This window comes from Arachis ipaensis, chromosome B03 (genome assembly GCF_000816755.2).
Source record: "Arachis ipaensis cultivar K30076 chromosome B03, Araip1.1, whole genome shotgun sequence".
Classification (NCBI taxonomy): Eukaryota; Viridiplantae; Streptophyta; class Magnoliopsida; order Fabales; family Fabaceae; genus Arachis; species Arachis ipaensis.
Window position 1 is genome coordinate 31,179,182 of NC_029787.2, and position 13,028 is coordinate 31,192,209.

A 13,028-nucleotide genomic window follows, 5' to 3' on the forward strand; every position below is an offset into this window, starting at 1 on the left:
TAAAACTTTTTTAAAAAATATGAATTGAGACTTGATGGATACTAAAATGTTAACTAAAATATAAAAATATTAAAAGATAATTTCTATCTAATTCAATTTAATTAAAATTGTTCATCTAATTCAATTAAAAAAAAAGAAAAAAATTATTTAAACCATACCACAACAATTTAGATTGGACTCTATCCCATTTTAACAAATTGCAGTTGGATCATAGAGTTAAATCTTAAATTTGATCTTATTCAAGTCAAACAATGAAGACTGATTAAATCTAGAACCTCATACATATTAACAGAATATCTTAGCTCATATATTTTCCTATATTTAATTCATTACAAAATTTATTTTATTTATGTATTAAAATCTTTTAAAAAAGATGTAAATTATAACTTTAAAATTTTTTTTTTTTCTAGTTTTTTCACTTTTATTATTAAAAATTTGTCAAACACACTAAAAAATAAAAAAATATTAAAAAATATATTATTTTATTAATTTAATGACGGCCAAACAAACACTAAATTCAAATCATGCCAAAACTTAATTAATTTTTAATTTGACCGCTGACCTAGAAGACCAAAATACAATGAAGTTAAAACTTAAAAGTATAACACGCAAAGATTGGGGCGCTACAAAAAGATTTTCGATCAAACTCAGTAAAGAAAGCATTGAAAGCAGGTTGACTAGTTATTTATTTAAGGTCATTTATGGAGCTTGTTTTTCACAAATTATACTCCTCAGATTATGATAGCAGAATCCTCCATTAAAATCATGTCAAGCTTTCAATTTTTTTTGTTCAACAATCCCACCATGGATCGTCACAGGTCAGAAGCACCACCATCTTCCCCTCCATTGAGTTTCTACCTAGCTGCTCTTACCATTGCATCGCTAATTTTCTTGTGCATTTATGGTTCTTCTTCTACCGTCATTTATGTGGTCATATTCGTCACGATTTGCATCGCGATTTGCGTCGTCAGCGTGTTTGTTTCAAGATTCATCCATGAGAGAAAACTGCTAGCAAATGTTGTACGGTTTGGTAACGTATCAATGGCATCAATTAGTAGCAGTGATTGTGCAATCTGTATAGAGAATTTTCAGAACGGAGAGGAATGCTTAGTTTTCCCAAATTGTGGCCATCTCTTTCATTTGAATTGTATCAACCATTGGATACAGGCCAATCCCACATGCCCAATTTGCCGTCATCGTATTCCATTAGCAACCACCGTTTTCACCGCCTAAACTATACGAGCATAGAAATTCTTAGTTGAGAAAAAAATAATTAGGTTTTTAACTTTTTTTTTTTTTAATCAAAGATAAGAGACTCGAACCCACAACTTTTTAATTGAATATGAAAAGATTATGTCATTTGAGCTATCACTCATTGGCATTAGGTTTTTAACTTTTTGATCTAAAAATATTTAAGTTTTGTAGAATTTAAAAATATATGTAAGTTCTTAACTTTCTCAAAATTTTGACATATTAATTTCTCATGTTTATTTGAGTCAGTCAGACCTAATGGATAAATCAAACATAACTCCTATTATACTAATATGGTCATTAAGAATGTACATGTAAAAAATTTTTTAAAATACAACAAGTTAGACTTAAAGATTGATGTATCTAAATTTAAAAAAAAAAATTTTAATATATTTTTAAATTTTTAAAAATTTAAATATTTTTACAAAAAATCAAGAATTAATTTATCTTTTTCTCTTCTTAGTTAATCTATATTCTTTTTTTTGGTCACAGGTGATGAAATTAGAGTAATCAATCTGCTCTCAATGACACATCCCTATTTTGGAACAAAAGTAGTTGGCGGTTGGCCACAAGATATGTTTCTGTCATCAATTCAAAGTTTCAGGAGAACAAATCCTCTTGACTGTTCTAGTTCATTAGTTATTTTATTTCTATTTATTTGTTATTACTTATTTCTCGTAATCCATTTTGACCGAAAATAAGGAAAAAGTTTAAAACTTAATTACCGATTGAAATTAAAAACATTTCAGATGTAATTATAAAGTTTTGTAAATCGATCTAACAAATTAATTGGGTAAATAACTTTTTCATTCTTTCCAATTATAAATTCAGTTTTGAATTTTATTTTTGGTGGTACACGATATCAATGTGATAGACCAATGATTAATCAATTGCAGATTAGAGTTCTATTTAAAAATTTGTTACTAGTTAATAAATTGCTGTATATACAAAATAAGATTCGAATTCTAATATTTATTTAAGNGTTTTGGACAAAGTCTAAATGATACGAGTTTAAAAAGGTATTTTTTATCATTTTAAAAGTAAGGAATAGGATGATAATCTTATATTTAAAATCTGATTATTATAGCAATTACACTATGCCAACTTTAGAAATTAAGGAGATCAAGAATTTATTTCAAGAACAATAATGTTGACTTCGCAGTTCTCATACATAAAAAATACGTCAATTATTAACTAAGAAGGATTAGAGAAGAGTAGAAGACACCGACTAATAAGCTAAGTAAGAACAGTAAAAAGTCCAAGAATCATTGAATTCAAATTTATTTATTTATATTTAAATTTGATTTGTTATTAGAGTTTATCAAAAATATTTTTTGTTTTAATAAATAATAATATATACTATATCTAAATTCATTTCAATAATATATGTTAAAAATAAGATTGGACACGCTGACACGTGATGGTATTTAGGTGTGTCTAAGTGTGTCCGGAAAAGAATTTTTTATTTTTTATTTTTTATAAAGACACGGTTAGACACAGCAGGCACGCGTATTAGACGAGTGTTGGTGAGTGTCGTGTCTGAAATGTGTCCGACACGCGGACACGGCAACTCAGCAAAGTATCCGTGCTTCATATATAGGTTTTATATCTTTAATTTAGGTTGTTAAAGATAGGTACTTTAAGGGTCGAGTAAAAAAAACCTTTTCAATAACTTAAGTTGCTAAAAACAGACTTTTTAAAAGTATAATAAAAAAATTCTTTATCTGTGTTATTGTTTTCGTTGTGTCTTCTATTTTTAACATTTTTTCTTTTTATTTGGTATTAGTTATAAGTCATAAATAAATTTTTATTTATTTACAAAGTTTAGGGTCTTAGTTTAGTTTACAATTTTACTTTAGTTATATTAAGCAAAAAATACAAAAACAATAAAAATTCATAAAAAGCATGAAGATTTAAAGAAAAAAAAGTGGTGATCAAGGGTGTTTTTGAAAAGTGCAGTAAAAAAAAGGAGAATGTTATACAATTAACAAGTTTATTGATGTTAATTTTCAAATATTGAAATATTTCATATTTGTTTCGAATTACTTTAGGGCATCCATTAGGATTAGGATTATTCTAGTGTCTTAAACTTTAGAAAAGTATTTCTTCTTATTTTACATCTTTTGTGACATAATCTAATTTTTTTTTGTTAAATTAGAAGTATTTATTATTAAGATTATCTTAGTTTGGTCTTTTTTTTTTTAATTTCTAAAGTGTAATTTGTTTAAACTTTAAAGCAATTCAAGAGTAAAAAAAGGCAAGAGTAACTTTAAAAGAGAAAAAAATCACAAATTAAGTCTAAATAAGTGTCCTAATTTGAGTTATATATACACAACTGAGAAGAGTGTTGTGAAGTTTTTATTATTCCTTTTGCTAGTTCCTAAATTAGAATCAATCAGAATTTAGGTAAATAGTGATGATAAAGGAATTTCGTATGAGAGAAATATTTTCAAGATGCAAATTTTGTTTTTTAAAAAAAGAATGATGCTGAAGCTTATTTCAAATGAAAATGGAAAGGTAAAGTTGATTTTTGCATGTTGTATAGAGGAAAAAAAATTAGATTGGTAGAAGTCAAATTTTTGGATGATGCTTGTATTTAGTGGAATGAGTTAGGTAGATCTAGAAGAAGATACGGAAAAAGGCCAATTCACACTTAGAAGAAGATGAAGAAAATAATAAGGAACTAGTTTCACTACATGAAAGTCATCGAATACCGTCGAATTTAGCGTCAGATTTGCTTAAAAAAATTCTCAATAACCTCTTTACCGTTGAATTTAGCGTTGGAATAAATGTGAAGGTATAAACCTCGCCGGTAAATAGTTACAGGCAGATTTTTAGCGTCCGATGCTAATTTCCATCGGAATTAGCGACGAAATATATGTGGTAGGATAACGCAATCTTATGAAAGTTACCGTTGGATTAATCCGACGGTAACATTAGCGCCCATGCTGTAAGTATCTGCGCCATTTTACCGTCGGATTAATGCCAACGGAAATTTTTTTGGAGATTTAAAAAAATAGACTGTTACCGTCGGTAAATTTCGACGGTAATGCCAACGATAGTATTTTTTATTTTTTTACATATATAATCATTTTTCGTCAATTTATAGCGTACCTTGATAATAGCATATAATTGAAATAGTACTTTAAACCTGATGTGAAATATCAAACATACAAAGAAAAAATACAGAACGATGGTAATTGATATATCTAAAATAATATTAATTATATTACATTCTTCTCAAAGTTTAGTAAAGAATTATACATATTATAGCACTATATTTACATTAACCCTATTCAGATTCATCTTCTTCTTCCTCTGGTTCATCATCCTCCTCCTCCTCGTTAGTTTTCTGATCATCGAACTCGTCTTCCTCTTCTTCGTCACTGTCGATCCTGTCTTCTTCTTGAAGTTCATCATTCTGTTGTGTTAGTGCATTGTCATGTATTCCAAGGTCAATGATATTATCATCTGTAACAGCCAAACTAAGGGTAATTGGCTCACCGATATCAACCACGATTTTCAATGGAATTGGGTCATCAATCTGGTAAGGTTCCTGACCCTCTGTCCTATCATTAGACTCGATGCGGCGTCTTAACTTAGTCTTAACCACAACTACCCAACTAGACTTGCATGAACTTGGATAAGGCAAAAAGTACACCTATTGTGTATTTTGAGGTAGAATAAAAGGACCATAGTATCTATATTTCCTAGTTATATTAACTTCAGTAATATCGTAGTCCTTGTGCTTTCGTGTTCCTGGTCACGAACTTGGATCATACCATTCACATTTAAATACACACACCTTGTATATAGTGTGACAGAAATATTCTAATTCAATTATGTTGTGCAACACACCAAACCAATCAGAATGACTACCGCCTGAATTCCCACAAATCCAAACTCTGATATTATCTGTTTTCTTCTCAATCGACCACTGTAAGATATAGAAACGATATCCAATAATAGTATACATCGGGTAGCTAGTGCCCTTGTTTATTGGGCCCCACTAAGTACAACTAGCTCTGAATTTGTTGTATCAGATAGATGCAGCTGACATATTCTCTAAACTAACGTGAAAAGTTATTCGATGAGGTATCAGGATTTGCCTCTTGGAATGACCTATATGATAGAATAGGATAAATAAGTTTTGATTAGATTAAAAAGTTATATTATTACTGATTGCAATATTTACGAGGACTTAAAAAACTCACATGAGGTACGGTAAAATCTGGTCACAGTTAAGCAGCACAGGCAGATGTGTGGCATCGATTTCCTTTTGCACTAACTAGTAGGCATTTTCTGTACCCACTACAGCTCCTTCTAGAGCAAAGATTGGGTATCTTGTTCTACCCGACGATGATTCTCACCCCACATTGTTCCTTGCAACTCTTCTTCTGCGTGACTCAACACGAGGCTAAAAATAGAATGAGAAAAATGCAGATGTTTCCTTAGTTAGGAATGCTTCACATATGCTGCCTTCAATCCGAGTCCTGCTCTTCATGGTGCGCTTGAATGAACCAATCATCTTCTCAAACGGATACATCCACCAAAATTGGACTGGCCCACATAGTAGTGCTTTGAACGGTAGGTGGACTACTAAGTGTTCCATAACGTCAAAAAAAGATGGAGAGAATATCCTCTCTAGTTTACAAAGTATGATTGAAATGTTCTTTTCCATGACTGTGATATCATTAATGCTAAGTTTGGTAGCACGTAACTCCCTAAAGAGCTCACTTAAGGGTTTTCAGATGTTAGTTGGAAGTACTCTGAATGCGACCGGAAGCAAAGACTCCAAGAATACGTGACAATCACGAATTTTTAACCCACAAGCCTACCCTATGACACGTTTGCACACTGCACAAGTTAGAGGCGTAACCATCAAGAAACCTCAATTCCCTAATCCACCTACAAATATTTCGCCTCTGCTCCTTCGTTAGAGCAAACACTGCATTTGGTTTAGCCCACCGCCCATTATCAAGTCTCTTTAAGTTCAGATTTGGTAGCTTACAAATGTCCATCAAGTCTAACTATGCCTTATCATTATCCTTTGTTCACTCATCGTCCATTACTGTGTGCATGATATTATCGAACACATTTTTCTCAATGTGCATCACATCAAGACAATGTCGACCCATGTTGTCTCTTTAATAAGGCAACTCTTAAAATATACGTTGTTTAGTCCAATTATGCTCCCTGTCATATCCCGGAGGTCTCAAACTTATCCTGTTTTTGATAATCTTTAGGATTCTACTGACACGATACCAAACTTGCCTACCACTCAACTTTACGGGTGTCTCTTGGTGTTTAGTTGTATTCATTTTGAACTAGTCCATTTTAGTTGCGCCAAAAAGGATGATCAATGTTAAGGAATCTTTGATGGCAATCAAACCACAAATTCTTACCACTATTCGTCAACCAAAAGGCATTTGTATCCTCCATAATAATGAGACATGCCAATCTGCCCTGAGTGGATCATCCTGACAACATCTTGTACGCAAGAAAGTCATTAATGGTCCACATTAATGTAGCACGCAGTTAAAAATTTGTCTTCGTCGAAATATCATATGTTTCGACATCATGGATCTACAAGTCCTTTAACTCATTCACCAAGAGTTGAAAAAGACATCTATTTTGGCTTTTGGATTACTGGGACCAGGTATGGTGCAAGTTAGGAACATGTACGGGTCCTTCATGCACATTTCAAGACTCATGTTATACGGTATCATGACTACAGAACAACAAGAGTACGCGTTATCGAAATTGAAATTCGGTGCAAACTCATCAGAGCACAAAGCTAATCTGACATTTCTCGGCTCACTTGCAAATGTAGTATGCACCCGATCAAAATGCTTCCAGGCTTCTCCGTGTGACGGGTGCGTCATGATTCCATCATCCCTTTTGTTGTTACTATGCTAGGTCATGTGAGGTACCAAACTCATCGATGCATACAATCGTTTTAGCCTAGGGATCAAGGGCAAGGAGTGCATATGTTTCATTAGAACTTTCTTTAACCGGCGTTACTAATCTGTTCTCTTTCGACTTGGAACTTCGGTGATTTACAGAATCTGCATTTATTTAGGTCAGCATCCCTCTTGTAATACAGCAGACACCTATTTAAACAAAAATTAATTTTCAATGAATTTAAACCGAATTCCGAAACTAGCTTCTTTGTTTCGTAGTGGTTTCGGAGGATGCCAGTGGTCCCGACAGGTACCAGTTTGTTGCAAAGAGTGACCTACTTATCAAAAGACTCTTGAGAATGATTTGACTTCGACTTAATAGTCATCATTCTAACACATGCTGACAACTCTGAATGAACGCAACCCTCAAACAACAGTCTCTGAGCAAATTCTAATAAATGATAAAATATCTTTGCCTCTGGGCTAGGCTCTTATTTAACCTGTTCCAATTCTGTAACACCTGTTACATCAAACACCATCTCGTTGTATCTCCTTTGGTTACCCTCCCAAGTCATGTCTTCCATGTTTAGTTCTCTTTCCACCTAAACCCACGTTGATCGACAATCAGACCTATTCAAATTCGAGGCAGACCTGTTAACTCCCTGTTCGTCCACTTCTCCATGCTCCATCCACATCCAATACCCATCCTTGAACTCATTAGGGTAAAGGTGAAGCGTTATATCCGTAGATCCTAACCACTTAGTCAGCCAACACTTTTTCACAAAGATATCTAGATACCCCTTCAGACTTAAAACGGTTCCATGCTGAACACATGCGCAACAAACGCGTCAACCCCCACATCCATCGTTATTCCTATCATACATCCATAGATGATGACTTGGAATCATATTAAAACACACATCCTTGTGGGCATTACCTCCTCAATTTGCATCTTCTTCATCAGAGATAGAGGCATCAAGTTAATACTTTCTCCCAAGTCACAGAGAACTTTTTCAATGTTGATATCTCCAATTGTGCAGGGAATTTGAAAACTCTCAGGATCCTTCAATTTTTGTAGCAACTTCTTTTGGATGATAGCATTGCATTTTTTAGTGAGGATCTATCTCATCTTCCTTCAAAGTTCTCTTCTTGGACATTAGCTCCTTCATAAACTTGGCATGAAGTGACAAATTTAGCAAAAGAAATATTAATTTGTAACTTCCTGAGGACTTCCAAAACTTAAAAAATTGCTTGTCCTTGGTCTCCTTTTGTAACCTTTGAGGGAATAAAATCTTGGGTACATATGCCTGTGTTTTTGCTTTTTCTCTTGGAGCTAGAGAGGAGGGTGCAGGAGCTTTATCTTCTTGCTTTTTGCCTTCCACAGGAGCTTCTTAAAGTTTTTACTCTTTGCTTGTGGCTTCTTTACCCATCATTCTTCCACCTCTTAAATTGATGGCTTTGCATTCTTCTCTTGGATTTGGAATAGTGTCACTTTGGAAGGCATTTACGGGTTTCTTAGCTAATTGCTTGGCAAGTTGGCCCACTTGCATTTCCAAATTTCTGATGTAAGATTCTTAGTTCTTGAAGTTGGCTCTATTTTTTTGCATGAAGCTTGAAGTTTGTTGGAAAAATGTGGATGTGATTTGAGAGAATTTTTTCATGGCAATTTAAATAGTGGAGGGCTTTTGAGGATTTTGGAATGGTTGTGTAGGAGGTATTTGTTGTTGGTAGTGTTGAAATTGTTGAAGTTTCTTTGTCCTTGGTTTCTCCATCCAAAGTTAGGGTGGTTTCTCCATCCAAAGTTAGGGTGGTTTCTCCATTCAGGGATATAAGTTTTGGGAAATGGATCATTGTGCGGTAGTCTAGATGAACCCATGTAGTTCACTTGTTCAACAGAGAATTGTTCACGATTGAGTGGCTCACAACCTTTACTCTGAGGGGCTCTTCCACCTATGTCATAGGTAATACCTTGTGTTCCTACTCTGAGTGCATTGATTTGTTGAGACATAGCCTTGTTATGTGCTGGAATAGTGTCCAATGTGTCCAATTCCATCACTCCTCTCTTTATTGTTCTTTCAAAAGAGTATAGGTACTGATTGTTGACCACGATCTCAATCAACTCTAATGCTTCTTCAGTTGTTTTCATGTGCAGAGATCTTCCAATTGATGAGTCTAGTAAATTCCTAGAAGCATGAGTAATTCTGTCATAAAAGATTTGGAGTTGTACCCAGTTAGTAAATATATCTGGGGTGCACTTTTTCAGTATTTTCTTGTATCTCTCTCAGGATTCATAAAAGGATTATCCATCTTTTGTGTGAAAGTTTAGATATCATGTCTCAGCTTTGTCAACTTCTATGGTGAACAAAATTTGGTTAGGAACTTAATGAGCAAATCATCCTATGTTGATATATTCTCCAGCGGCTGGGTTTAGAGCCACTACTTGGCTCGGTCCCTCACAGAGAATGAGAACAAATTCAATTGATAGGCTTCGGAAGAGACTCTATTGGTCTTGATTGTGTCACAAATTTGTAGGAAGCTGGATATGTGCATATTCGAATATTCTTGAGGGCTCCCACTAAATTGACTTTGTTGCACTAAGAAGATGAGTTGAGACTTCAATTCAAAGTTATTTACCTCCACATTAGGTGCTACTATGCTGCTTCCACAATTTTCAAGAGTGGGGTTGGTGAAAGATCTAAGAGTCCTTCTGGCATTAGCATTGTTGCTGTTAGGATTGTTGTTGTTGTTGTGTGCCATTGTGCCTAGCTCTTCAGACTCCTTTACTTCTTCCACTATTTCAACTTTTTCTCTTTGATATTTAGATATCTTCCTTATTCGGAATAGTGTTCTTTCAATCTCTGGATCAAAGTGGAAAGGCTCTTTATCCTTATTATCCTGCATAAACACACAGACAACAAGAAAAATTGAAATTTTCTACGTCAGAGTGAATGGTCTAATTTAGGTAATCAATTATCTGGTTTGTTGTTAATTTCAATTATCTTCGACAATGTCGCCAAAAATTTGATGGAGATTTTCTAAAACTCGGCAAGTGCATCGAATCATATCAAGTAATACCATGGGAGTGGGTTATCGTTCCCATGAGGGTTAATGGACTAAACAAGCAAGATTAACTGATTATTCTAGTTAGACAGTTGAAAACTTGAATTGAGATGAATTAAATATCAAAACAACAAATTAAACGAAAGCAACAGTAATTGAGTAAAGAAAGTGATATGATTAAAAATATTAAGGCTTTGGAGATGTTTAGACTTTAGGAGAAATACTTTACACTATCTACTTTGATCATGCAGAAATTTATCCTTGAAAAATCATAATTAACTAAATCCCAATTCTTTGGTGATTCAATTTTTCTTAATCTAATAAAATGTCAATTCCTTGATCAATTTGTTATAATAAGAGATGATACACGTTTCCTGATTCAAAATTAAACCACACAATCCTTAAGAACTGAACCTAGTTGATTTTATATCACTTATCAAAATTAGTTATAAAACCTTAAAGAATTACGAGAAGAAGTTTTCAAACTCAGTTTCAATAACCAATTTTTTCAAGATGATAATAAAATTCAATTCGAATCAGAATTATTTTTCATTGCATTCAAACCTTTGTGATAAAAAAGGAAAACTTGCTTCTTTTGAGAAAACATCAATACATTAATCCAAAGTAGAAAAGCAATAACATTAGTCTATAAGAATAAACATAGGTCATAACCTTAATTAAGAAGATTAGTGACTCATAGTGCAGAGCAAAAATAAGGATTCAAAATAATACAAAACTAACTAAGGGTCCCCATTCCAGAGTTCTCTGGACCCTTTATACTCTAACCTAAACAAAGCCTAAATTTCAAATTCAAATTAAATCAAAACAAAATTAAATTGTATCTTTCCTAATTAATCTCAAACTAAAAGTGATTCTCCTTGTGATTAGAGCTTAAGCCTTGGTGAATTACTTCTTTAAAAATCATGGGCTTGCACTTAATCTTGGGCTTGAAAGTTAGCTCAGCAGCCCTTATTGTGCACATCCCAGGAAGTCTTTGGTGTGTGGAGGGCGTGAGGGACATGGCACGTTTACCTAATGGCTTGTCTCAGGTGTATGACAAGTGAAGTAAGTGACACGCCCTTGATGCACCCACTTGGATATCCCCTGGAGTAAAACCTAGTGTATGAGTAGGCATAAGAGATGTGACACGCTCTTTGGTGGAAGGGAGTGAAGGCGGGGCGTAAAAAATGTGCCACGCCTTCGCTGGTGCTGGGAACTGGCGTGCCTGGCATGATAGGCATGGGACGCCTTCGAAGGTTGCATGGGACTGGCATGTCTGGTGTGGCATGCCTTTGAAGGTTGCATGGGACTGGCATAAAGTAAGTGAGGGACGTTCCACACTTTCGAAGATGGAGAAGAGATGGCATGCGTGGCGTGGCACGCCTTCAATGGTGGAGAAAGGGCTAGCGTGAAGCAAGTGAGAGACGTGCCAAGATTTCGAAGATGGAGAAGAGATGGCGGGTGTGGCGTGGCACACTTTCGACGGTGGAAAAGGGGCTGCCTTGAGGCAAGTGAGGAAAGTGCTATGCCATCGATGCACTAACCTTGCTACCTCTATGGACTTTGACCCAGTGTGTGAGCTAGCGTGAAGCAAGTGTCACACCCTCTATGGAAGATTGTTGGGGCATGCATGACGTGAGGCAAGTGACACGCTATGCCTCTACTTGCTTCTTTCCTATCTATTATTCCTTTTTCTCTGTTTTTCCTTCTTTTTTTAGCTTGCTTATTCTTTGTTCTCCAATAATGTCCTGCAAAATATAAAACACAAGGTATTTAACGTATATTGACCAAAGTACAATAGATTTAGAGAGAAATCACTAACTTTATTAAGACAATTAACTTGAAAATCACTAAAAGATGCTCATGAGTCACTAAACCTCCTCGTTGAAGGTTAGGAGCTCAGTTTGATTTTAGGATTAATAACGTAAGTGCTTTCTTTATCTTAATTTATCCTTCTTTACGTTTTCAAGATTGAGTTTTGTTCTTCATCAATGAGGCTTATAACTATTGAAAAATATTCTATATCTATCTTGGATTCTAATTTTATATTTGAAAAAATTAATTTCAGAATTAGCTTAAAACTCATATTATAATCTTTCCTTATCTAGGGCTAGTTCGAATACGTGACATATAATTCGGTTAGTGATAGTTTTTGAAGGTTGTGTGGCTTAAGAATCCCTTAACTAGACGTTGTCTGCCTCAATCCGTTAATCCTCATAGGAACAATATCCACTCATCGTGGTATTACTTAAACGATTCGATTTTCTTGTCAGTATCCGTAAGCTTTAATTTTCGTTCATCATGTAGTACTTTCTTGATTATATTGTTGAGGTTGGAATTGATTCAAGGTTTACACCTAGAGTATGATTTTTTAAGTGGTGAGACTTTTATACATTATGGTTTATTTGGAGGATATTGCAAAATATAATAAGTTCTTAACGAAAAAAATACTTAAAGTTATAATTGCTTCATGTTCTTAAAGTCGATGTCTCTAAGCTGAGTTCGACATAATTAATATAGAAATAGTGAGGAATTTTGTTAGGTGTATAAAAGTGTTCTTGTGTGTAGTAGTTTATCAAGCACTTTATAAGTTTTACAGATAGTAAAAAATATCTGCCATCTTAGTAGAGAAAATTGGACATAATAAAAAGATTATATCAAACTAGAAAAAAAAAATTTAAGTTAGTTTTCTCTCTTTTCTAAACTCTCTCTATATTTGATCGTTATTTTATATTAAAAGTGGTTTAAAAAATATGGTTTCTTGCTGGGGTGGCAAGCGAGAAAGTCTGTCCCGTCTCGCCAAAAGTCCGCTTT

General features: G+C 34.0%; 1 protein-coding gene across 1 annotated transcript; it reads left to right on the forward strand.

Moving 5' to 3' along the window:
- Positions 805-1,233, forward strand: LOC107632916 (RING-H2 finger protein ATL57-like). Its single transcript, XM_016336555.1, has one exon. It carries the CDS (start codon positions 805-807, stop codon positions 1,231-1,233), a length of 429 nt encoding a protein of 142 aa, XP_016192041.1.